The sequence below is a fragment of the Athene noctua genome, chromosome 16 (genome assembly GCF_965140245.1).
Source record: "Athene noctua chromosome 16, bAthNoc1.hap1.1, whole genome shotgun sequence".
NCBI classification, from domain to species: domain Eukaryota; kingdom Metazoa; phylum Chordata; class Aves; order Strigiformes; family Strigidae; genus Athene; species Athene noctua.
Window position 1 is genome coordinate 6,576,533 of NC_134052.1, and position 26,540 is coordinate 6,603,072.

The 26,540-nt window shown below is 49.3% G+C and overlaps 3 protein-coding genes across 4 annotated transcripts in view; 2 read left to right on the plus strand and 1 right to left on the minus strand.

The window, feature by feature from the left end:
- Positions 1 to 647: 647 nt before the first annotated feature.
- Positions 648 to 4,758, minus strand: LOC141966850 (oxidative stress-responsive serine-rich protein 1-like). Its single transcript, XM_074920029.1, has 4 exons — positions 4,643 to 4,758; positions 3,855 to 3,975; positions 2,068 to 2,178; positions 648 to 1,397 (listed from the first exon to the last, which is right to left on the minus strand). The coding sequence occupies exons 2-4, from the start codon at positions 3,929 to 3,931 to the stop codon at positions 713 to 715; spliced, it is 873 nt and encodes a 290-aa protein (XP_074776130.1). The 5' UTR covers positions 3,932 to 3,975; positions 4,643 to 4,758; the 3' UTR covers positions 648 to 712.
- Positions 4,759 to 4,849: 91 nt separating this feature from the next.
- LOC141966924 (oxidative stress-responsive serine-rich protein 1-like) lies at positions 4,850 to 12,318 on the plus strand. Of its 2 annotated transcripts, none has more exons than XM_074920181.1 (4): positions 4,850 to 4,936; positions 8,723 to 8,839; positions 10,638 to 10,751; positions 11,503 to 12,318. In XM_074920181.1, the coding sequence occupies exons 2-4, from the start codon at positions 8,763 to 8,765 to the stop codon at positions 12,194 to 12,196; spliced, it is 885 nt and encodes a 294-aa protein (XP_074776282.1). In that variant the 5' UTR covers positions 4,850 to 4,936; positions 8,723 to 8,762; the 3' UTR covers positions 12,197 to 12,318. The 2 variants fall into 2 exon arrangements, with proteins under 2 accessions (XP_074776282.1, XP_074776283.1); XM_074920182.1 differs by having other exon boundaries at positions 4,875 to 4,936; positions 8,726 to 8,839.
- Positions 12,319 to 15,923: 3,605 nt separating this feature from the next.
- JPH2 (junctophilin 2) overlaps positions 15,924 to 26,540 on the plus strand; it is a 32,578-nt gene continuing 21,961 nt past the window's right edge. The window contains exons 1-2 of the mRNA XM_074920244.1: positions 15,924 to 16,708; positions 24,091 to 24,874. Coding sequence (XP_074776345.1) covers positions 16,330 to 16,708; positions 24,091 to 24,874 — 1,163 coding nt within the window. The 5' untranslated portion in view covers positions 15,924 to 16,329. The remainder of the gene's footprint in view (positions 16,709 to 24,090; positions 24,875 to 26,540) is intronic.

Below are 26,540 nucleotides of genomic sequence, written 5' to 3' on the forward strand. Positions count from 1 at the left end.
AACTGTTAGCCTGCTTCAGTCCCCGCTAAATTATTCCATCTGTAAAGCACAAATAACAAAATATATTTTTGCTTCTAAGAGCTTCACTTATCTGCAGAAAAATAGAACTGCTTAAGAGTGAGCTAGTTAGATTATGAAAGGGTCCAAGCACACACCCGCACATTCTGGACCTCCCAACAAATCTGTGAGGAGGATGTATTCACAATTTAATCCAAACAAAAAAAAGCCAGATAGTGTTCAAAGGAAAGGAGATTCCTCCTATCCAAAATACTGAATGCCTTCTCATTCTTCTCTCTAGAGCAGGATGAGGAGGATAGAGCTGTAGCTATGAAACACTTCTCTAACTACTAGGACTCATTAAGAATGAACCTTCCAAACACTGCAAAATTTCAGAAAAAACTTAAAAGGCGCTTATTTTTCTTTTCCAAAACTTAGTGAAAACAGCATACAGAGCTTGAATATCCACAGCACAAACAAAAAAACAAAGGGAATTTGATCTACAGTGCTTTTTTGTTAAGGTATTCAGAGACTTTAGTGCATTGTTTTTAGAACTAAGCTCAGAAACTATATTCCATTTTTCATTTTATTAGAAAACTAAACTGTATGAGGCGAAGAAACAATTGATCAAACACACAACAGTGAAAACATGGCACTGACAAGGCATTTAATCCAACCATTACCACACTGTTTCAGGATTCTCTATTGCTTTCACTCAAGTATACATCATTTCTGCCATGTGAGACATTTTCTTGGGAATATATAAGTAGTATTCCATGTATCCAGAAAGATCTTCAATAGTCACGTCATCCACAAAGGCTCGAGCTTGCTCAGAACAAGACCTAGGAGAACCTGTTGAGGCTGTCCCACAAGGGGATCTATTCTGAAGAGACTGGGCATGGACTCCTAGGACTGCCTTTTCGCATTCTGACAGGACGCTCCGTAAGCCAGAAAAAGAGTACACTTCCATGGTTCGCCACTGCTTGCACTGGCATTTCTTGTCCGTACAAGGGCACTGCTTGCCGTTGCTAAGCATGGATAAGGACTGGAAATCTGAGGTTTGGCTAGAATGCAAGTTAGTTTCAAAGGATGAGGAGAGAGTTGGGTAATTCTCTCTTGACTTCTCCAAAGGCTCTTCAGCAGTGAAAGCTTCCAAAGGTTCAGTTCTGTCATCACTGGTCTCGAAGTGAGAATCGTGCCTGTCCTTCGTACCGTGTTCTGCTGTAACAAAAATGTCTGAACTGATACTACTCTTTGACGTGTCTGCCTGCGTTTTGTGTTTCAGCTGGTTGTTGGCTTTCATGTTGCAATATGTAAACTTGGGAGGATGCAGGACGGGAGACTTGGAGCGTCTGCGACGTGGGACTCTTGCCGACCCTCTGGAAGGCTTTCTTGCACACCTGCAGGGTTATAACAGGTGAGCAAGTAGGTAACCAGAATCTACATCACAGCTCAATAAGCTCTAAAATGTGGCTAAAAACGTTTTAGAAGGTTTTCATTTTTCTAGTTCTGCTTAGAAAAATCAGGTGACTGGTCACCTACAGTCTCTAATAGGAACAGTGGAGGAGTCTGAAGAAACTGGGGCTCCCCCAAAGGAAAGACACACACAATCAGCCCTTATTTAAAGGTACTTCCCCTCAAATCTTATGTGTTAACCAAATAAGACATTGTCATCCCAAACAGAACTGTAGGGCAAAATCTGGATACCAGCTGGAACTGCTGGCAGGATCGCACTGAATATCAAGGTATTTCAATTCAGAAATAAAATAACCCAAGAACGATGTGAGAAAGCGTTGCAAAGACATAAAGACTTGAAGAAAATCACCTCTGAGGAAATTAGTGGAAAAGAAAGTTTTAGCTACCCTCTCTGAGAGGCAATGTTGTTTTTAAAGTCTTTGATGAAGTCCCCTCAGAAAACATCATATCAAACAGTTATGGTAAAGTTTTATAATAGAAAGGAGAGAAAAGATACATTGAAGCAACTAATGACAACTTTCATTGGAAAGAGTACAAGTGTTAAACGTCTCAAACCAGAAACACATGCACAGCACAGTGAATGGTATGTTTTACCCATGCCACGCTTCCTTTGAGCAGACAGCCTGTTGCTTGGCTCCATCCATGGCTGCTCGTATTGGTGTTCTGAGAATCGTCCCATCGCCCACGGACAGAGCTGCAATACATCTGAGTGAAAAGGGAAATGCCACGTTACAGCAGTGCCTGAACATACCGCTTCAGAGGTCTAGCTTCAGCCTATTTGCTTTAGATGCTTAGCTAAGACATTTAAGTTTGAAGCTTTGACTACAGTCAGTGGTTAGAAACAGGATATTAGAGATTCATCTAACTGCTCTTACTATATTGACCTCAGCACAAGTGTCTAAAGATAGGTGAGATGAAATGAAAGGAGGCCAAAATACCCAGAGGCTGATGTCATGCCCTATTTGTACCAAAATGACACATTAAAGGAATGTAAACTCAGCTTCCCAACGTTCTTGTTGGACAATAGTTGTTAAAGATAGACTCTTACTCATTTAAAATGCAAAGTCAGGAACCCGTAGCAGCAGGCTGAGGAGCCAGTGGAGAAACAGATGAGGTACAAAAGACAAGGACAAATTACTACTCTATTTCTCATTAAATTTCCCAGATAAACATTGAATGAAAAAAATATCTGTCCCTGGAGGTCCAAACAACAAATATAAATTCCTCAGCGCACAAATCTGTATTTATGATGGCTGTATGTGTGATTTGGAACATGGGATAGGAAATCATAAGAAACGAGGCTGAAATTCTAGCAGAAGAGTCCAAGTACTCTGCCCAAAGTTGATCTTAAGGGATTAGTCACAAGACTTGAGCTGTTCAAAACACATGCCTGCGAAACAAGATCTTTTTATGCCTAAGAGGATATCATCAGGAATCAACCAGAATTCCACACAGTCTGTCACTGGTAATACATCAAAAGTGGGATGCTTTAATAAGCATAGTTCCCTGTCATGAGAACAGCTGGTTTTTTTCCACATTTAATAGAAAAACTCCTGAAGTAGAGGAAACAAGTAACAAAGCAAAACATATCTTAACATGCAGAGCAAGTCATGAGTTCGCAGTATCAATGGCTATGGAGATGAATTCATAAGGTAACATTAATTATCAGTATGAAGCCTTCTCGTGTGTCTGTGAATTCCCAAAAGACTTCAAGTAAACCATCTCACAAAGTGTCAGACTGCATAATTTTATTAACTCTTACTTTCAAGGAATATGCTTATACTACATATTTCAGTATAACCAGTGTGTTATGGAATAAGCTTTTAGGATAAGAATATCTGCAGGCATTTTACTCTACAAAATCCTCTGAAATGAGAAATGATCAGTGCTCATATTTAGCCTGACGATTTCCAGTGAGTGAGACTGGGTTCTTCAGCATGCTATGAAGTGACAGTGCTGTCCTTCAGATGCTTTACAAGCAAATCTTCGTGCACCACCGTAAAGGCTAATAATGAGGCTGAAGATGGTACCATTTACATGAATGGAGAAACAAGTTCTGTATCACACAAAGGGACTTTGGCTACCACAGCAGTTAAGACGTGGTTCACTGCTTTGGGCAAGTCATTTCATGTTTTCATACTGTCACTGTGTAATTTCAGTTGGATATTGTGTCAAAATTAGTCAGTAATAAGGTACTGCTTTGCTTATTATACAGTTATAATGACTTCATTTCATGTGAAGTGATGCAGTTGTCTCCTCTTGGCGAGTAAGAAGCCTTTCACCAAATCACATTTGTTTTCAGATTCAAAGTAATATAAACCAAATGCAAACATGTAATAAAACCCCATCAAATACCATGGTCTTTTTTGTTGCTCACTTACCCTGCTGCATCCACTCTCAGCTTTTTGAAAGCTGTCTGCAGACTCTCTTCCTCTTCATCTTTAGCTTCCAAGTCCATTGATGGGCTCTCAGTGTGTAACCAACCGTGCCATACAGAGTAAGCTGAAATACAAAAATTAGGATCTGATGTTGAGGTCTGAACGCACAACGTCTCTACAAAACTGAAATGACACGAGTAAGGGATGCTCGTTCTTCTGCGGGCAATCTCAGGGCGTTCTGCTCAGACTGGCCCAAGACTTTTCGCCGTGAGCTCCAAACTCTGCGTCTCTCAGCACAGGCACAGCCTGTGTCAGAAATAACGAAGCGCCTTTTTTTCCACTGGGCAAACAGACAATACAACAAACTGGCAACCAGCGTAACTTCAACGCGAGCCGCGAGCACGACACCGGCAGAAGAGCGGGGGACAGCGGGGCACCGCCACCCAGTGACACCGCACCGCGCGGGGAAAGCATCGGCCGCCAGACCTGCAGCAGGGCTACGCAGCCGCCGCGTCCCCCGCGGGCCCATGGCCGCCAGGAGGCTCTGAAGCCGCGGGCAGCGCAACGCTCGAGCTCCGAGAGCCGCGGCCCCACGCCACGCGCGCCCTGTCACGGCTCCGCCAGCTCCGCCGGGGCCTCGCCCCGCCGGGAAGGCCCGCGGAGGCCCCTCTCGCCCCGCCGCGCCTCTCCCCGCTCCCCGGGCCCGCGGCCGCCCCTCCGCCGGCGCCGCGCGGGTGCCCCGGTGGGTGGGGGCGGCCGGACGCCCCGGGCCGCCACTCGCCGTCACTCACCGCCACCTCCCGGGCTCGCGCTCCCGGGGCAACGGGAGGGGGGCAACGGGGGAAGGGGGACGCCCAGCAACAACAGGAAGTGAGGTCACCGCCCGCGGGCACGCGCATGCGCGGGCGCGCTGCTCGCCGAGCCCGCGCGGCCCCGCCCCGCCCCGCGCGCGTGCGCGAGCGGCGCTGGCCACGCCCCCGCCCGGCCACCGTTGCTTCCGGGGGAGGGGGCGGGGCTTGCCTGGGCGGCGCGGCCCGGCGGGAGGCGGCGGGGTCCGGTCTGGGCCGGGCCCTCGGGCGAGCGCGGTGAGTGCGGGCGGCGGGGCGCCTTCCCCTGTGCGGGCCCCTCTGCTCTCCGCCGGTCGTTAATGCCGGTGGGGCCGTCGCGTCCCGGCGGCGGGATCCACCCCCGGTCCCCTCGCGGGAGTAGAGGGCTCCGGGGAAGCCCCGGAGGGGCGCGGGCGTTGTGCTGAGTCACCCCCCGCCGCCGGCTGCGCCCCACCGAGGGTCGGGGCCGAGCGCCGGTGCCAGGGCTCGCCTGGGGCTGTGGGGTCGGGGTGTCGCTGGCCCCCCCCGAGGGGCTACGGGGTAGAAAGTCGGTGCCGCTGGGCCTGGGGGCTCCCCGGGGCTGAGGGCGGGTAAGCACGGGGGGCGTGAAAGCCCCTGAAGCGTTCGGCAGGCGGTCCCGGGCGGCAGCCGGCTGTGGGCGGGCAGGGAACCGCCGGTGCCGCTTGTCCCTCTGGCCGTGCGCTGCCCCGCGGTTCCCCCGCGTCCCTGCTCGATGTGGCCGCAGCGCTGCCGAGCGCCTTGGCCCTGAGCGCCTTGGATCTCTTAATCCCTCTGCACCCAGATGGATGTGCTTGTGCACTGTCCCATCCTGGCTTCACGAGTAGCGGTGGATGGCTTGCAGTACTCCAAGCTACGTTTGTAGTCCCATGTTGCTGGGAAATAGCTGAAAATTAAATGGGAAAGGGCGGATATGTGTTTTCCTGGGAGATAAAGAACATAAATTTCAATGTGGTGTTTGACACAATGTAAAACTTTGGTTGTTTTTCACAGTAATTCATTTTTTTCTTAGTGTCGGTGCTAGTTGGCTGCTTTGTCTAAAATGCTTAATCTTCTATGTAGTTATCACAGAACGGGTTTTTATCAGAATAAATTCTGCATCTTTTGAGGGTTTACAGTGTCAGTTGTGATGGCTAGCGTGATAAAATATTTAGTCTAAAAACAGTAGTATTTTTTGAATAAGGTACAGTGATTTAAAAACTCTACTCTCATTTTCTTGTTAAGGTTTTATAATACAGGTGTTTGGTTTTTGGTGGTTTTTTTTTTTTTTTTTAAATGATTGTTAGCTGAATTTTAAAGAATCTTCTTTTTGGGTCAAGAAAAATCTTATGGAGGTGGGGACCATATGTTTCACCAGAGCAGTAGTATTTAACCAAGAGAGTATATAAAATAACAACTTGCTCAGATGAGCATCACGTTGTCAGTCTCTGCACTGGCTTCCTCCTCTCATGTTTATTTGCGGTCTGACTCACTGGACAGCGTGTGCCTTGAAGTTGTTATGATGCATTATCCTTCTGCGTGTGTCATAGTAGCTGTCTGCAATACAGGGCATCCAGATGAAATCATAGCAGAGAGAGCAGCTGGAACAACAGCAGGGAGAGCTGCCGCCTCCAACTGGAATGAGGTTGTGAGGGAGCAGAAATTACTGCTCTATATCTGCATAACTGAGCTGCGGAGGTTCAGAGTACTCCTCTCTTCACCGAGACCTTTTCTATGCTACAGAAAAGCTGGTGCTTAGTTGGTAAAAGTAGTACTAAGGTAGGCATTATTGCTGTATTATTAGGTAGTTAGTGCTCTGTATAAGCATGTTTTGGTTACAGGACCTGTTATCATTTGCTGGGTTTGGATAGTTACCTTTGTAATGGATTCTTAGAGCTTCAGGACCATAGAGAATCACAGAATGGTTGAGGTTGGCAGGGATCCCTGAAGGTCCACTCCCCACCCCTGCTCAAGGAGTGCCACCCCAAGCCAGTTGCCCAGGACCATGTCAAGGCAGCTTTTGAATATCTCCAAGGGGGGAGACTCCACAGCCTCCCTGGGCAGCCTGTGCTGGTGCTCAGTCACCCTCACAGTGAAGGAGTGTTTCCTTATGCCCGGACAGCACCTCCTGTGTTTCAGTATGTGCCCATGGCCTCTGGTCCCGTCCCTGGGCAGCACTGAGAAGAGCCTGGCTCCGTCCATGCTTCAGGTATTTATATACATTGATGAGATCACTCCTGAGCCTTTTCTTCTCTTGGCTGAACAGTCCCAGCTCTCACAGCCTTTCCTCATAGGAGAGATGCTGCAGTGCCTTCATCATCTTAGTGACCCTTCACTGGATTCTCTCCAGCATGTCAGTGTCCCTCTTGCAGCGAGGAGCCCAGTGCTGGACACAGCACTCCAGCTGCGGCCTCATCAGTGCTGAAGAGAGGAAAGGATCAGCTCCCTCGACCTGAAGCCAGGGATACCAACAGTCCCTTTGCCACAGGGGCACATTGCTGGCTCGTGTCCATCATGGTGTCCCCCAGGACCCCTAGGGCCTTTCCTGCAAAGCTGTGCTGGCACATGGGCTTGTTCCTCCCCAGGGGCAGGGCTCTGCACTTCCCCTTGTTGAAGTTCATGAGGTTCCTGTTGGCCCCGCTCTCCAGCCTGTCAAGGTCCCTCTGGTGTATCAGCCACTCATCCTGGTTTGGTGTCAGCAGACTTCTTGAAGGTGCTCTCTGCTGCATCATCCAGATCATTAATGAAGGTGTTAAACAGGACTGGACACAGTATTGACCCCCGAGGTACACTGCTAGTTACTGAGCTCTAACTAGACTTTGTGCCACTGATCACCACCCGCTGGGCCCAGCCATTCAGCCGCTTTTCAGTCCACTTTACTGACTAATCCAGCCTGTGCTTCATCACCTTCTCTGTGAGGGTCTTGTGGGAGACCGTATCAAAAGCTTTACTGAAGTCCAGGTAGAAAATATCCACTGCTCTCCCCTTGTCTACTAAACCAATCTCGTTGTAGAATGTTGTCAAGTATGACAACCTTGTAATTTAAAAAAAAAAAAAAGACTGAGAAGGTGATCTCATTAAAACCCATACAGTGTGGTCGAAGGCTCAGGCAGTAATGGCACCAACACCAAATGGCCCTGTTTTTCCAGAAGCAGTCAAATCAAAAGCATTAAATGAAGCAGGCTAATCAGCCAGGTAAACTTCCAACAATGGAAATGTGGTTTCTGCTCAGCAAAAGCAAAGCCTGCACTAAGGAAGCGAACCTTTATTGAGTATTTTAGTGGAAGCATGGCTGGGGTAGGATGTGCACGTGATTGCAGAACTGTTAGGCACTGAAGAGCATCAAATTCTAAAGATTTGAGATTCCTTTGTAGCTAGATTAAATGATGGCCAGGGTAGATTTAAAAAAAAATACATCAGCCAGGTTTTATCAATTCCTTTTTTATTTAAAACAAGGCTTACTATTTGCTGTTTATATTCTTATTTGCATTTGTACTTCTTCAAGACCTGATACCAGAAAATTTCAGTGGCTTTTTACAATCAAAATACGATGTTCTGATAGGATTGTGTAAGTCTTGCTGAGATCTAGACACAAGTTCAAAAAAATATGTTTAGCTTAAAACTATCTTTTAAGAAAAATCTGCTGATTTGGGATTTTTAAAGTATATATGTAACATCAAGTCCTAAGATTTGGAATAGCAGTTGTAGAAAGACAACTCTTTCTATGGTGGTGGTCCTTTTTGCCTTTCACCTCTTCTGCAATTACTCTGGTAACACTATAAGACAAATAGAGTGTCTAGACAGTAATGGATGTGCAAGATGCTATTGACACCAGATTTTAGTTTAAATTGCTGATTCACCTATGTAGTTGTACAAGAGGCTGTTTGGTATCATAAAACTTGCTCTGAACCAACTTTGAAAAATGTTCTACTAGAATGACCTCAGCTTTGTGTGCTATTTTGAGTTTATTTTCATGTATTACAGTGCTGCTGGGCAACTAATGTTTTTAACAAGGTTCTTACATTGATGTGTTTTTTCTGCTTGTAGCAGTACATGGTAACTCCGTCACCTTCTGGCTATCCCAATAATGAAAACGGAAGCTAAGGAAGGAGAAGAGGAAAGCCTGCAGACAGCATTCAAAAAGCTAAGAGTTGACACAGCTGGGTAAGTAACACCCCCAGGAGGTATGGAGTTAACATATTACAGATGGACTTGAAGGGAACACCCTTGCTGTTGAATTTGAAGAAATTAGGTAATTGCAAAAAGTTAGGCACTGAAAGCCTTCATTCTAGTTAAACTGAATAAAGTCAACAACTGTAAACTGCACTTCTCAAGGAACTGTAATTTGTTTGATTGCTGTTAGCTCCCAACAGGCTTGAAACAAACCTAGCGATGGCCAGCAGCTGACAATATGCTTGAAATTAATTTTGGCATGAATCTGGCTGCCAGAGGTTATGTCCATAGCACTAGACCTCTGCTACTGAAGTCAGCATATTGTCATGGCTCTGAAGGCCTGTCATGAGAATAAACTCCCATCTTTTCCCAGGAGAGAAACGTTCTTTCCATGTCAATAAAGGAGAGCATTAGATTCGGTGCATGATTCCCACACAAACTATTTTCATTTCTGTCACAAGTTTCCTATTTCTAACCAAAATCACTAAATGAGAAAGAATGCCTTTTGTGCTGTCTTGTTTGTGGGGCACTTACCCTCCCTGTCCTAGGTAGCAGAACAGAAGCAGCGTGTGTCCTCTGTTGGTGATGATCATTTTTATCTGTTTTTTTTTTTTTTTAAAAAGGTTTCTATATAATTTTTTTTTCTGCTGACAAATGTGCATCATTACATTTATATAGTACTGGTTCAGGAAGCTCTTGTTGGTGATGCAATTATGCTGGTAACTGAAATGAAAGTGTAGGTGAGGCAGTATGTAAATATCAATAACTAGAATTACCATAGAATTTAGATCATGAGTAGATGGGCTTCTAAACTTATCTTTCATTTAAGTAATTAAATTCATTAGAAATTAATCACCATGCAAATGCCTCTTTATTTCTTCAGTATCTCTAGTTCCACCCCCCAATCAGGCATATTTAATTACTTTTGAGTTTTTCTGTTGGCCTTCAATTTTCTGCTCTGTGTTCATTGTCCTTTAAATGGAAAATAGTAGATGTTTGACTAATAGTTTAGACTTTATTAAATATCAGTTAACCCTATATTATATCTGAGTGTGGCAACTTGCTTCCACTTTTCAGGGAATTCGCCCTGCTTACAAACTAGTCTAATACAGGATTTGGAAAATAATTTCCTTGTGAATTCTAGTGTAATATGTGAAGTCACAACTTGGAAAAATTGTTCTTGAGATTATTACATCTCCTTGAAAATGGGAGTTTGGGGTGAATTTATAGCACCAGAAAAATTAGTAAATCTTCTAAGGTCCCTAGCTTGAATAGAAGTTGAAGATCTGGCACAACTCTCTTGCTCAGTGATTGAATTTGCCATAGTATGAAGAGTTTTAGCTTATGTTGTCCTAGTCAGAGGCTTAAGTGTTCTTCAGTTAAACAAAGTCTATTTATGTCCAAAGAACATTTATTTTTAGGAAAGAATGGCTTATTTGTCTCTGGAAAAAGAGACGTGTTTCTTCAGTGATGGTGTTTTTCCCCTCCCCTCTCCCAGGAAACTGAAATTTAGGCACTGTGTGTGCTTTGTCATTGACGTGTGGAGTTCAGATTTGCAGTCCAGTTGCTGGATGGCATCATGTTTGGTGAAAGAGTCTGGTTTACAAACTTTTGAGATAGGAATGTGTAAACACTATCTTCCTGATTTGGGTCTTCTTTGTGGGCAGTCTTTTAAGACATATTGTAAATGATTTGGAGCAATCTTTTCTAGGAAAGAAGGTTCCTAAGTTTTTCATATTCATAATGCTAACCAGTCTAGGCTGTTAACTTTTCATTCTGTCTTTCACAGATCTACTGCTTCTCTCTCTGTGGGTGAAGGGACAAGTCCAAGAGCACTGGTTAGAACAGTGGTAGATGAAACCAAATCTAAAATTGCATGTACTTCTAAGGAAACCTGGCATGGGTAAGAGAAACTTGGGATTGTCAGACTACCTCAAATGACACTGCGTTGAAAGGGAATTTTAAGTAGACAAGGTTTCTAGTAGCTGCAACCCTAAATAAAGGATCCAAGTTTTCTTTATTAAGGAGTACTTAAAATACTCTACACCACTGTTTCCTGTTCATATGTGACTACTGTTCTTCTTTACAATTAAGTGAAGTGAAAGGAAATGCTGTTCAGCTATGGGTTGCTAAACATTATAGATGTTTTTTAATATAAACATGAACTGCAGATTTTGAATTGGACAGTCATGGATGCATCTCTTTGAATCATTGTTCGACACTGCAGAAGCTGTCACTGTGCCTTGGGAACTATATTAAACTAAAGAATCAGTTTCTGGAGTGTCTAAATAGAACTTCATGCTCATCTACTGAAGAAGAACCACTCCTTGCTCTTGATTCATTAGTTTTGTGCTGTCTTCTTGTGCTTTGTCCTTTCCTTAGAGGTTACATTGTCAGGTCTCACATGCTTTACTCATTTTCTAACCTTAAAAGCATGCACTTTTAGTTTCATTTTTTAGGTGTTCCTTTTGTACAGCTGCTTGTCTAGAATAAAGTAAAATTCCAAGATAGCAGAATACCCTGAGCAAGTACTCTGAGCCTTAAAGCTCTTGCATGCCATATATATGCAGCAGAGATTTCATTCAGTGTTACTTGTATTCCAGCAATAAGTCTTTTAGTGAATCTTCATTACCTTTTGTATCTTCCCCTGGTAGGTCTACGAAGAAGCCTTCAAGAGGAGTTGTGAGAACGCAGCGTCGCAGGCGTTCCAAGTCTCCGATTCTTCATCCTCCGAAGTTTATCCATTGCAGCACAAAATCTCATTCCACGTGTAGCCAGCTAGTGCACAAGGGCCAAATTGATGCCCAGGACGACAGCAGTGGGTTTGGCATGCACATCCCAAAGGAAGCTTGTGCAGATGAACAGTGCAGTATTGCTGCTGATGTTGGCCAGAGGGGAGCTGATGTTGAGTCTTTGGGAGCTTCTGTTACGCAGTCAGCGTCAGAGAACAGACAGGACACCTCTCCGGCTGCTGTTCCTCTAGTGTCCAAAGCCAGCCTAAAGACTACGGAGCTTTCTGACTTCGAATCTATGGCCAGGCTGAACAGGAGTAAGCCATGTGCATGTTCAGGTGGAGCCTGTCAGTGTAAACTATGGCAAGATATGGAAGTGTACAAATTCTCTGGCTTACAGAACACCCTCCCGTTGGCACCTGATAGAACAACAGTTTCTGAGGATCACTCCCAGACTTTGCCATCAAGAACTCCCTCAAGTTCTCCACGCTCTTGCTCTGAGCAAGCCAGGGCCTTTGTGGATGATGTGACTATTGAAGATCTTTCGGGATACATGGAATATTATTTGTATATTCCAAAGAAAATGTCTCATATGGCAGAAATGATGTACACCTGACAGCAATGAGAACTAGAAAGAGAAGAGTGGATGGTTTAAATCTGCCCTCCATCACAGGCATTTGAGATGCAACCTACTCCCTGCTCACTGTGCTTGCAATAAAAACACTTTTTTGCATCTTAGCTAATGTTCATTATTTAAGCTGGACAGTTTAGCTTAAGCATTATAGTTTAAGGTTGGAATGGATAATGAAGTAAACACAGTCAGCATGTTTAGAGTGTACTTGTCTATACTTAAGAGACCTAATGCTTGGGAAATTCTACTTTATTTTCCAAGTCCTCCTGTTTCAGTTTGTTGGAAAAGTCTCTAGATTGATTGGTGATTAGAGCTCTTATTGTGAGAAACTTGGTGTAATTCAGCTTGTTTGAAATTGCTTTGATCTCAGGTGGTTGACACTGGTGATTTTATTTCATAAAGGAGTGACCATCTCCTATCCTCCTGGTACTATTACCCCTCTAGGCCAATTCAGGAGACAGAGTTGTCTTTTTTTGGGTTGGAGGCATTGTTATTTCTTTGTGCCTAAAGAGTCTTTATTTCTGGTTGGCTGAACAGGCACCCTCCTGCCCTATCTTTGATGATGTTAATGTAGTCAGATGCTCTAAGGTTAACATAACATTTGCTTGCAAGGCTGCCTGATGAGAAAAGAAACTTGGATGATCAAAGCAAGATTGTTTCAAAAGTTTATTCTCATCTTTGTAGTATTGGTTAGTGGAAAATGTAAAGGGAGAGTAACTTTTTGTTGAATGCCTAAAAAGCCTTAGAGACTTGTCTACACCAGGAGAAATACCCTGCTTTCTTCAGGGGGATTGCTTCTTCAGTTAACCAAAGGAAAATGAGATGATGGACTCTGTTCAGTGTGTTTTTTATGAAGACTGAAACAGCATTTGCTCACTTCATTGATCTTAATTCATGCACTCTGGCGTTTTTGGGGGCTTTTTCAGCTTTGTTCAGCCTGCTCTGTAACACCAGGTATACCCCTACAAATATTAAGACCCACAGACTTGAGTGAACAGTTGTTAGCTGCACAGTAGGGCAATCTGGAGCACTATGTTTTCTTTCTTCTCCCCTCCAGTCTTTTTACTAAACCAGTTTCACTTTAGATTACTTGTCCAGCTTTACATTCTTCCTGAAGTTTACTACTCAGCAACAGCCAGCTTGCCATACTTTGTGTGCATCAGCACAATCTGTCTTTTATAAATATGCATATAGTGAAGGAGCATACCATCAAATAATATGGTCTGTTGAGGAAGAGATGAGTTCTGTTAAGTGTGTCTTTAGTATTTGCAGCACCCAAACTTTCCTGATCTGAAAGGTCTGGAGAAGAAGTGGAGACAAAATGTTTCCCTGCACAATCCTTTGGTGTTACTCTTGGGGTTTTTTTGGTCATTCCTGTGGCAATTACCTTGTATCTTAGAAGTAAGTGGCCATACAAATTTACCTGTTTTGCCAGTTCTGAAGTGTCATCTACCTCTTGCAGAGTGCACTTGGATCCCTTGTCTCCCTTCCATTTCCCTACTCTTAAACAGCTATGTTTCTTCCACCTGTGTTCTGAGTTCAAGGCAATTGTTTGGTGACTGTTCTCTGCAATACTGGGCTGCAAAGTGCAGAATGACCTTCTCAATTATTTTTTAGTGTTCCCAGATGCTCACAGGCAGCAGCCACAGCACTGTTGTGGGGTTGAGAATGCCCTTGAGGGCCCCACTGCTTTTTACCGTTTCTTTCATAAGTCACCACAGACCTGCACCTGCAGGGTTTAGGATGGCAGCGTCAAGTGCTCAGTACCGCGTTAGAGAAAGGATTGAAATCTAGGATGTAATTTTTTTTTTTTTAAAAAAGAGTAGAAAGATGAGAACTGGTGCAGACTGGGCAGGGAGGCGGTGTGGACTGGTGCAGACTGGGTGGGGAGGCGAGCAGTGCTGGGCCACTAGAGGTCCCCCCCCGGCCGGGTGCGGGCAGGCTGGGTGCAGGGGGCTCCGCCACCGCCTCAGCCTTTTGGGTGAAAATGTGACTTTTTCTGCCAAAATGAAGAAATAAGACCCGCTCTGGGCGGTGCCCTAGTGTACACACAGTGTTAGTGCGTTCTGAAGTTCGAGCGTCTGGGTATGTTAGTGGTCAACTAAAGCTCTTAAGTGCCAACATCTGCCTAAGTTATTAACGTTTAAACAAAGTGTACTGTCAGCTCACAACTGTGCTATGTAATTAGAAGTTGCTAAGTAAATAATTATGTGGTCTTGAACTTGGCATTCTCTTAGGGCAGTTACAACATATTTGGGCTGGTAAATCCTGGAACACCATGAAATAGATCATGGGTAGTAGCAACCTACTGCCTTCTCTTCTGTTACTACAAGGCGTTTTATGATGCTGTGGTCTACCCAGAAACCACAAAGCAAAACCCTCTGGTTTTACTTTGAGAAAATATGAATTTCCAGCCTTTAATCATGCAACAAGAACCTTGCAAGCATGCCTGAGTTGTCTAAACGCTTAACTTTTTTTAAAACAAAAAAAAAATTCAGTTTGGGCCAATTTCAAAATCTGAGGGTTTGTTTTTTTTTTTTTTTTTTAAAAAAAAAGCTTTAGGGGTCTGGTTTTGCTAAGTGGCACTTCTGAGTTGTGTTGGAGCCCCTTACAGAAGTGCCCATTCCTTTCTGTCGTTGAATAACAGCGAAGCCTTTTGTAATTAGCTTTTACAGTGAGCAGTTGGTTCTTCTCACCTGCACCTGCAGGTATTTTGGGGTTTATGTGCTGTATATACATACTTACCTTTTCTTGCAGTTACATATTGTATGGTTTTTTTTCTATACCTCTGCCTAGAAACACTGACGAGGTTGTCCAAGTTGTAAAACTGTGTTATGTGAGTCTGACACTCTTGTCTGTGGCAGCTTTGCCCCAGAGCTCAGTGTGGGCCTTGGGTGCTCCCCTGGAAGGGCAGAGCATGGCCTGCTGATAGCATGGTCTCACCCCACAGCTCCCAGAGCTTCTCCGTGGCAGTCAGAGAAGGTCACACTTCGTGGTCTTGCTGTGACAGACAGCGTCTGCAGGAGATGGGACAGGTGTGGCTGAAAGAAGTGAGGGCTTGGGTTAGGCTGTTACCTGGAGTTTCATTCCTTGTCTGCTCTGCTATCTCTATTTGGTGATGGAGTGTTCGAAGCAAGGTGGGCTGTCACTGCTCCTAATGGGTCTGCAGCTGTCCGAGGGTGGGCTCTCACCTTTCTTTTCCAAACGTACGCTAAATTATGCCACCAGCTGTCAAACTGGGAGATGGAGTTTGTTGTTGGGGAGAGAGACGGGAACAACTACTAGTGAAGCTTTCTTACTACCCCAAAGCAGCTCTGGAAATTCACTTTAAAAGTGTCAGTGGGCTGGGCGGGACGTGCCCTGTCGCCTGGGGGACGGCTCTGCTTTTCCTCCTTGTTCTAACTCTCCCCGCTTCATCCCCGGGGCGAGCAAACCTGCCTCCCGGCCGCCCCCCCCTCTCTCGCCGCGGCCGCCGGTGCTCCCGGGCGGGCGGCGTGGGGGGAGCGGCGCGCCCCCTTCCCAGGCGCTATTTTAAGCAGACATTTACTTTCCCAGCCGCTTCTCCGCCTGGATCCCTGCCCGGGGCGCGGGGGGCGGGGGCATGTGTCTCTTCCCTCCTTCATAAAAGGGCCCCGAGGCGGAGGCCGGGCTCCGGGGGGTTATTTTTGGGAGCAGCTCCTGGGATCCGATGGCCTTGTTAGGGCAGCGCTGACCTTTCTCCCGGCGGGGGAGGAGAGCGGAGCGGGCAGCGGCCGGGGCGGGGGAGCGCGGCCGCTCGGGACCCCCCTCCCTCCGCCGCCGGGGGCTCGGGACCCCCCTCCCTCCGCCGCCGGGGGCTCGGCTCCATGCCCGCGGCGGGGGCGCGGCGGCGGGGCAGGTAGCGGCGCGGCTCGGCTGCCCCTCCCGGAGGGGGGGGGGCTCGGGCCCGGCCCACCCCTCTCCCCTCCCTCCAATTTCTCCTTCCTCCCGTTCCCCGGTCCCTCGGCCGGGCGAGGCGAGGCAGGAGCGGCTGCACCCGGCGCCCAACCCGGCACCTTCGGGGATGCGGCAGCGGCCCCCGCGCCCCGGAGCTCTGCCCCTGGGAGAGCTGCCCGGCTGAGGGGGCTCCGCGGGGTACCATGAGCGGCGGCAGGTTTGATTTCGATGATGGAGGCGCCTATTGCGGGGGCTGGGAAGGGGGCAAAGCCCACGGGCACGGCATCTGCACAGGCCCCAAGGGCCAGGGCGAGTACTCGGGCTCCTGGAACTACGGCTTTGAAGTGGTGGGCATATACACGTGGCCCAGCGGCAACACCTACGAAGGCTACTGGTCCCAAGGCAAGAGGCACGGCCTCGGAATCGAGACCAAAGGACGGTGGGTTTACAGAGGCGAGTGGACCCATGGCTTTAAGGGACGGTACGGTGCGAGGCAGAGCATGAGCAGCGGAGCTAAGTATGAAGGTACCTGGAATAACGGCCTGCAGGATGGCTACGGCACCGAGACGTACGCTGACGGAGGTAAGGGTGACTGCAGGGGCTGGGATGGTGATGAACAGCGTGATACCCAGCCTGTGTGTTGTCCCTGCTGAAGGGGTGGCCTGATCCTGTCCCCACTAACAAGGTCCAGACAGGCACGATGGTCTACGACAAGCCGTTGAGGTACTTCAGTCAAGAAGCAGGGCTTGGGGCGCAGCCGCCTCGTGAGCGCGTGTGTGTGCGCCCCGGTGCCTGCTGTGGGGTGCAGCCTGCGGGCTCGCTGTCTGCGGACACGAGGGAGGAGCAGCAGCAGCATTGCCCCCACCGTCTCTCCCTCGGGAGCTGCTCTCGAGTGTCTGTATCAATAGCTAACACCAACCAACTTGATTTGCGTAGTCTGTGACTCCTGGTTCCCCAGGGACTGGTTATTGCAGTTCACTGCAGAACTAAACCAGAAGCTCCTCACTGGTGCGTGACCGCAGCGAGCCATTCACTCGTTGGGCAGCGAGTTGTGAATGTTTTCATCTCGGATGTAAGCCGCCCACAGCATTGTAGCACGCTTTGCCCATGCATTAAATACTGCTTGCAGGCGCCTGACGAGCTGCCTGGACATCTGCTTTGGTGAACTGTTTGGTTGAGTTCATCTAAGCCGTTTAGTATACACAGTCACACGTCTTTCCCTAAAATAAATCCCTTCGATTACTTGGAAGCTCTCAACCCCTGCTAGTACATAAATGCACTGTGTAGTCAGATATTTGTTGTGCTCTGTAAATGCTCGGTCTAATTGTGTTCTTGCATTAGTGGCAATTTTGGGGTTAGAAACATTGCAAGAATCTCTGTGCAAGTAATTCTGTAGCTCTTCAGTACTGTAATGTTCCAGACTGCCATATTTAGGATAGCTAAATAGAGAGGGTGATTTGAAAGAAATACCCTTCAAAATACAGATCAGAATTGCATCTATATTTATCTACGACAGGCAATGGAGTTAGTTTTTAAAGAAAAATAATGGTAATGGCATAAATCTTCAGAATGAAAAGCATCAGATTTATAGACATTAGAAAAATAGACTAATTCAAGATTGGCTGCTTTTACATAAATGTTTCTCCATGAGTTGCCTAGGTACATGGCTAACTTTAAGTCTGGAAATATAGTTTGAAGTTGACTCATTTTCTTTGTGATCTTTGAGGGGTACGGACATGAACTGGTTCATCCCTCCAGCTTCTTAAATTTTCTCCCCCCCCCCCTCCCCCCTGGCCATGGAACAGTTAAATGCTGAGCTGTGCAGGTTGCACGGTGGCATGGAGAGTTCAGGCTAATGCATATATGTGCACCTGTGCATTGCAGAACCTTTACATGTGGCCACAGATGTGTAGGTTGTGTGTAAGATGTGCTCTGATGAGTAACGAGCAATGGTCAGGTAAGTGTCAGCGACAGCTGCCATTGGGACTTTAATTCTGTCAGCGTCTCCTGTGGATGGCTGCTTCCTCGTTGCTTCCTAAAATGTGTCGTCTTCTAAGTGTGCAGGGTGACTGGATTTCAAGTTAATGTTGTAGAGAATTTTGAGAGGCAAGACTTGATGTAGGAGTTTGAATTTGATTAGATCATGGACAGAAAGCTTGGGACAGAAGTGGGGAAAGATGAGTCAAGATTTTCTCCTGTAAGGATATATATATCATATGTATTGTTCGGTCAGCATAGAACTCCCCGGGGTGTTGTCCCACACCCAAGCACGTGCTGTCTGCCTGATCCCTGGTGCCGCCCAAGGTTGGCAGTTTAGCCCTGATCTGTGAAGATGTGCCCTGCCAAAGCCACCCCGGGCAGCGCTGAGCTGAGCCCTCCGGGGACCAGCCAGACCTGGCTCACGAAGGCTGCGCCCGGTTCCCAGCGGCTGCTCCTTGTGTTGGGCTATCACGCCCTGGCTGGTCTGAGCTGTTCATTCAACGCACGAGCTGCTCTGATGGTACCGGAATGTGTAGAAAGCCAGGGGGGGCTTGGCAGCCAGCACCATGTGTGGAGGGACAGGAGTGGAATGATCTCACTGGCTTGCAGGACCTGCTCCTGTTTTGTTGTCTCACCTGTGCACAGTAACCATCTGCAAGATGCAGATCAGGTCAGGCTGCTAATTGGACCTGTTAGTAGTTGTAGTTGAGATTGCCAAGATAAACATCTGGAAAGGCTTTGGAAATCTGCTGTCCCTCGAGTAGGGGACGTGATTCCCAAGCCCCCTGGAAGCCAGCCACACACGGAAGAGGGTTCTGGGAACGTGCGGCTCTTGCCAGGTCATTGGGAGCTTTAGGTCATGGTTGGGCTGCCTGCAGATTTCAGGGAGATGTAGTTGATTCTAAAGTTTTAAAATAGACTTTATATTTATATACATTTACATACACACATAAAAACTTTAAAATACACTTAAAAATCACAGCCAGCCCTGTAAGTATATTTTGTCTTGTGGCTGGCTGAGGTTGGTGACTAAATAAAGCCTAAATCTTCAGTGAAGCTTTTGGAAATCATGTATAGATTCTTGGTGTCTCATAAGAAGTGGACTCATGGTATGGTTTAGCCCAGGCACTGCGTGGATTGTTTGCTTTTTTTCTCAGTACCAAGGACCCATTTCTGTGGAAACTATGGGAGGCTGATGGCTTGAGAAGCTTGCCTTCTGTAAATGTTGATTGGAATCAGCCAGGGGGTTCAGAGCTCCTGGTGTGGCCAGGCAGAGGCAGTAGCACTGTGATATATTTCCTTGGGTATCCACGCTGAATATATGTGGTGTCTGCTGCTGTCACCAGCAAAGAGCTTGGAGCCCTTTATGGGGACAGGATGCAGTGGCTAAACTGGATGGTGATTGGGGTTGTGGAAGGCACAGCATGAGGGACTCATTTTGTAACCTAAGCTATGAGTAAACACTTAGTTATTTGACTTCCACCTGTAGGTTTTGTCTCCGCTCTAAGGCAGGCCTCATTTGTAGGATAGTTTTGTGCTTCTGGGTCCAAATGCTTGACCCAGTCGAGTTTTACTGTAGAAAAAAAATCTCACTGCTAATGCAGCATAATACTGCATGTGCAGGGTCCAGGCCCAAAGTTAGGCTTTGCTATACAAATAACTTTATATATGTTGGGGCTGGGGGTCAGCGCAGGAAACTCACCTGCAATTGAAGCAGCCTAAAACCAACTTATTTTTGACACTGCAATTTGGTCTCTAGGGCACTAGGAGAAAACAGCGTTGTCAGTTAGCTGCACACAGAAACAATTAGACCATTCAGTGATCACGAGACCATGAGAAAGGGGGGGAAAAAATACAGAAGTGTGCTTTACTGGGAGAGATGAAATGGGGTGATATGGAGCAGCACCAACTCGGGTGCTTGGGGCAGGGAAAGTGAGGTGGGAAGGGTCCTGGGCTAGGGCAGGAGGAGCAGCTTCTGTGGGACTGTGGCTGGGGAAGCAGGAATGGCCTCTGGGTGAGCTGAGATGGTGCTGGCTTGTGTCTGCTGCCTCTGTAGCAAAGCTCCTTTGTGGCTGAATTTCACCCATTAATTAATGCTGTGAATTTTTTTACCCCTCTCTTTTTTTTTTTTCTGCCTTCCTTTTCCAACAGAACCCATCAGATAGTACTGTTGGCACCAAAAAGAAGCACTAGATTTTCAACGGCCTGTCTTGCACGTGGTGCTGTGCATTGATTTAATGTCCCTGGCCTTTTACACTGAGTTCTTCTAACGTGTCTGTCATCACGGTATCTGGGTAACAGCAGAGGATCATAGGGCAGTGATACGATTTGAGTTGTTTGCATTATTTACCTGGCTGTTTGTATTATTTACAGTCATCGCTAATTATACTAAAGCTTCGAGGCAGGCTGGGAAGGGGAGATGTGATGCTGCTGACAGCGGGCTCTCACTGCCGGGCCGGGTGTGCACCAGGAGCTGAAGCTTTCAGCTTTGATGCAGCCAGGCACCATCCCATCCTGCTGCCAGGGTGAAACGGAGGGTGATGCTGCCCCTTCAGTGTGTTTGGAGGTGAAGGCTGCTGGAATACCATTTCCATCAATCCCACAATTTAATCCTTCCCATCCTATGAAGACCCAGGCAGGGCCACCCCAAGCTGTGGTCAGGAACAGGCAGAGACGATGAACTGCATACCTGGGGGCCACGGAGGAACCGGTGGTTTTTGTCATTATGACAAGAAAAAATGCAGGCAGTTAAGGATTATTTGGGTCCTGTCCTCCAGTAATCACACCCTGATGGGTTTAGGTGGCTCTGTCCCACCACCCTGGGGTATCAGGGAGGGCTGGGGAGACAGGGAGGTGGGGCTGTGTCCTATTTTCATCCTAAATAGAGATTATTTATCCTAAACAGATGCTATATTTTTTTACAGAACCTCAGACACATGTGAGCGCATGGCTGCCTGGCTGGCAGCTTTGTGTCCTGCCTGTCCCCCCTTGCCCAGGCTGCTTTGACATTCAGGGGGTAGCGGTGCTCAGGGGTGTTGCAGCCCTGCTCAGCAACTGCTTGTGGTGCGGAAGGGGTTTGCACAGCCCCATTCTCTCTTGAACTGTCTGCACTGGGATGTGCTGGTGAGCCAGGGCTTGGCTCTGCTCAAACCTTGCGTGTCCCGACGCACGGCCACCGGTGCCTCCGGCCGCTCTCAGCAGCCTCTGGCTCTGCTCCAGGCGTGGTTCATGGCCCTGCTCTGGCACAAAGCCTCAGCCGGGCACTGAACTGCAGCGTGACAGGGACACGACAGCGCCTGCTCGTCCCTGCGTTGGTTAGGCAACAGTGGGCAGCACTGTGTGTCGGTGCCCTCCGTTAAGCCGGGCGGAGCTGGCAGGTTTGGTCACGCCACACGCCCGAGGGATGATGTTGCTTGTGCCATACACGCTAAAATCAGGCAGCCAAGACCAGCCTGAAGAGCTGGTGTGAAACCAACCTCGTGTTGAGGGTGGGCGTGTGTGTCCCTGAGAAGGGGCATCCCACCTCTGCCCCATGAAGACTCGCTGTGCCACGTGGCTTTTCCCATCCAGGTGGCCCCAGTGCTGCCTCAGGGGATGGAGGGGGCGGGGGACTTTCTGAAGGGCAGCAGCTGCTCTGACCTTGACCCGAGGAGCAGCTGAGCCCCCCTAAACCTGCGACCCTTTTCCAGAGTTCCTCTTCCAGGGGGTTAACACAGTGGCACTATCAGCTGCAGCCGGCTGTGTGCGAGATTGTTCTGTTCTAGGAGGAGGTCTCCAATGTCACCCCAATCGTGTGTCAGCTCTGCTTGGCTGAGCAGGTGGGGATGGAGCACCAGCTTCTCTGGCTCTTTGGGGGGGGGGGGGGACGGGGACGACACGGGACACACACACACATGGGGAAGACTCATCACTACTTTATGGGGAGGGATTTGGGAGCATGGTGAGGAACACACCCAAATACCTGGGCATCCCCAACGATGGTCCTTGGCTCCCAGCTTATGCCCGAACCCCCAACCCACGTTGCCCACCTTGTTTATCCTGCTGGAGCCTCAGGTTCAGGCTGGCTGCTCCCCATGCCTGGCCACAGCCCACAGATGCTCTGTACTACCTGAACCCTTACTTTTTTTAGCAGGGGAGGCCAACTGTTGCAGGGAGCCCAAAATCCCGTGTGCTGCAGGATGGGCAGGGGCTGGCGGGGGGCGGCTCACCCCGGGGCAGCAGCTGCTGCCCGCTCAGGCACTTCTTGTCTTTCCTGGCCCCCAGCGCTGTAAGTTAACACCCCACAGGCGGGTCCAAAGAGGATTTCAACGAAACCTGAAGCTTGGGAGGAGAGATTATGCTGCAGAAGTGGCCTGGGAGACCGTAAAATATGCACTCCCACAATCACCAAAGAAGGAACTGGATTTGCTCCCCGGGGAGCAGGGTCATCCCTGGTCTCAGTAACGGCGTCTGAGTGGGGAGATGAATGCCTTGACGATAGGTCACCCCCTTTTGCCTCAGCGTGGCCCTGCTGAGCCTCCCCGTGACTCTAGGAGTGCTTGCTCTCCCAAAATTTGGTGCCTCCTTGTAGGTTACTGCTTAATGAAAACCAGGTTTAGGACAGATGCCTGTGCAAATGCCTACAGTGTGGCTGGCCATTTGCTTGCAGGAAGCAGCACCTGGGAGGGTAAAGGAGTGGGGTGGCCTTTTCAAGGACATTTATGTTCCCCCAGCACCCTCCACCTGTGCCCTGGGGTGAGGGTCTGCCAGTAGCCTCCACCCCACAGGGTGGTGGTCTGGGGCAAGGTGGTCCATTCTGGGTCCTGTAATGCCAGGAGCAGAGCTGAGTGCTGCTTTTGTTTTGGGTGATTTGCCATTTTTTGAGGCAGCCACATCTACAGACCTAGGAGAGCCCAGCTGGGGAGATGACTCATCCCATCCCATCCCACAGGGCTCAGCAGGGATGCACTGACCCTCGCAGCCCACTGTGCTGGCATGAGTGCAGGTGCTGTAGGTGAAGACTGCCCTGCCAGCCCTCCAGCCCTTCCTAGGAGCTCTTCTTGCAAGAGTCTTTAGTATTAATAATTTAAAGTCTCCTGACATCCTGTTGAGAAAAATCAGAGAAGTGGTCTCAAGTTCATTCTTCTGGAGCCTGCAAACATGGAGACCAAGGGACCTGGAGAGAAGCAGTTTGTTTCTCCCAGTCCTTCAAGGTGTCACTGCCAAGGTCCTTCTGGCTCTGAGCAGGGTCCTGTACCCAGGGTGCAGCTCTGGCCACGGTGAACATGATCCTGTCTGTGTCCTCCATCATATGACACCGTGTGCCCTCTTGAGCTGGGCCTGGAGGAGTGTGGTAGGGTGGTGTTTTTTTGGGCAGAGCCATAGGAACTCCATGCAGAGCTGCTCTGCTCCTCTCCTCTCTTTTTTGCTCATCTCTTCCTTCATGCAGTGTAGCACAAGCCTTGGTCTTGGGACCACAGAGAAGCTGTATGTCAGGGCCAGGCAGATACAGGTGCAGGTACCAGGGCAGCCTGTGCTATGGCCAGGCACCTGAGTCAGGAGTCTAGAGCTGGTTCTGGCAGGCTGCGAGTGACAAACTGCAGAATGGGCTGAAAGGAACTGTCACTGAGCCAAGGAGAGCTGTGCAACCACGGCCCAAACACCAGCCCAATGGGGTGCCTTCCGCTCCTTGCTCTGGATGCAAATCCAGACCCCTTCTGTTACGTGGCTTTGAGTTTGCACCAGTGTCCCCTGGCACCCCAGCCCCTTTCCAGGGAGCTGTCACCTGCCAGCAGCAGCTCTCAGGCTTGTGTCCTCTGCCCTCCACTTCCTGGGGGCTGCTGCTTTTGCATGCGGGTGAGCACTGGTGGGGTTGGGACTCCTCTCTTCGAGGGAAGGTGGGTATGGCCGCTCTAGGGCAGCGCTACCCTGCAGCCCACCTTCTCTTTTGCTGGCTCACCTAGGGCTGAGCTGCCTTTTCACCCTGTCCCTCTTCTCTTCCACAGGCACGTACCAGGGCCAGTTCACCAATGGCATGCGGCACGGCTACGGCGTGCGGCAGAGCGTGCCCTATGGCATGGCCTCCGTGGTGCGCTCGCCGCTGCGCACCTCCCTGTCCTCCCTGCGGAGCGAGCACAGCAACGGCACCCTGCCCCAGCAGGACTCCCCCGCCGCCAACCCTGAGAGCCTGCCCCTCTCGCCCACCATCACTCGTGGGGGATTTGCCCTCAGCCTCTATGCTGAGGCGGAGGCTGGCAAGCCCAAGAAGGGGGGGCTCTTCCGCAGGGGCTCCTTGCTGGGAAAGCTGAAGAAGTCTGAGTCCAAGTCATCCCTGGCCAGTCAGAAGAGCCGAGTCAGCTTCCTCAAGAGCGAGAGCGGGATCAGCTCAGCTGCCAGTGATGCCACCTCCACTGTTAGCCTGGGCGAGGGTGCCGAGGGCGAGGAGTACCCCCCCTTCGAGACCGATATTGATGCCACTACCACGGAGACCTACATGGGCGAGTGGAAGAACGACAAGCGTGCCGGCTTTGGCGTCAGCGAACGCTCCAGCGGCCTGAAGTATGAGGGCGAGTGGCTGGACAACCTGCGGCACGGCTACGGCTGCACCACGCTGCCTGATGGCAAGAAGGAGGAGGGCAAGTATCGCCACAATGTCCTCGTCAAGGGCATGAAGAAGCGTGTGATACCTCTCAAGAGTGCCAAGATCCGGCAGAAGGTGGACAGGAGCGTGGAGGGGGCTCAGAGGGCCGCGGCCATTGCCCGACAGAAGTCGGAGATTGCGGCATCCAGGTAGGTGCTTGGGGCTCCAACATGCGGGTCCCCGTGGTGGTGGTGGTCCCCATCCCACATGTCCCTCTGGAGCCATGCTGTGTGTCTCCTTGCTCTGCATTGGCAGCGGGGTCAAACGTGACTCTGCAATTTCTATTTAATTCTTTGTACTAAATGCGGGCAGAGTGGGGCTGAGGGCCCTTATGGCAACTCAGGTGCATTCAGGAACAGTCCTCTTTCTTGCCCTCTGTCCTGTCCCCCTGCAGTCCTGGTCCAGGGGGAGCTGCTGGAGAGCAGGGCCTGGCGGTGGCACTCAGCAGGATGGGGAGCAGGAGCTGGTGGGATGGGGAGTGCCCTGGTGCTGTGCCAAGCTGTGGGAGCCTCTGGGTCATTATTAGGGCACAATGAGAAATAGTGGGGTTTGACAGCAGTAAATCAGGAGCCTTGGGGAGCCCCATCTGCTCCCCAGAATCCAGCTGCCTTTGGCCAGGTTTTCAGTGAGTGTTTCTGCCATGAGGGAGGTGGCAGTTGGAGCCAGGGCAGGTGGCTGAGCCCACGCTGGATGGCTGAGCCCCATCCCATGGCACACAGCCACATCCCACAGCCCACGATGCTTTAGGATGTTGGGAAAGGAGGAAGCAGGGAGGGCTCAGCTGGGTTTGTCCCCAGGGGTGGGAAGAGGGCTGCCCAGTCAGCAGCGGGTGAGAGGCAGCGTGCGTGGGGATGCGTGTCGCAGGGGCCTGTGAGGGAGGAGCGTGCGAGGGGCTGCTGAGGGCACGCGGCAGCCTCTCCTTGCACCGATGTCCCTTGTGCTGGCAGACACGTGGGCACCGCCGGGCACTGCATTGCCCCAGCACCGCTTGGTAGGTTGGGACCAGGCAGGTGGGCTCTGCTCAGAATTAGCTGCATTGGAAATTATCAGGAGAGGAAAGTGCTAATTGCTCCATCATCCCTCCCGGGGTGGAGGAAGGAGGAGCTAAAATTGGGGCTCTGGGGTCTGCCCAGGAAGGGCAGGAGAAAGCCTCCTGCTCACATCCCTGCCAGTGTCTGGGCTGTGCCGGCAACACGCTCCTCCTCCCACAGCATTCCTGCCAGTCTCAGAGCCAGCCTGGCAGAGACCAGAGATTGTCAGGCAGGGTCAGAGACTTTGCTCCTCAACTCTTCCTCAGAGAAACGTGTTTGTGACAGATCTCAACGTTTCACCTTGCCTATCCATCAAAACCTGGTCCCGTGCAGGCTTTGCTCAGTGGCTGGGTAGTGGATGGGACTCCAGGTCTGTCCTGCCTTGCTCCTTTTTAGTGCTGTTTAATTATCAGTTACTTTATCACCAAGCAGAAATAAGAAATAATGGCAGGGGGGAGGGTGCCTGTTCCCCAGAGAAACCCTGGCTTTACTCTCCCAGCTGCTGTTTCTGCTCCAAAGTTTTGTGGGGAGCATGATTGTTTTTTTAGCAAAACTCAGTTGCCTCAGAGACCGGCACAGAGAAATCGGCGGAATTGCAAGTGAAATGCTGTGCAGGGCCAGCTAGGATAAAAATAACAGGCTGGGGCGGCATGAGGCCTGCCAGAACCTCCCGGCAGGGCAAGCTCAGCCTGACACCGGCTTTGCCGCGCCCGGGAAAAGCGTGAAGCCGTGGTGCTACACACCCGTGAATAAGGAGACTAGAGCTGCAAAAGCTGCTCCCCAA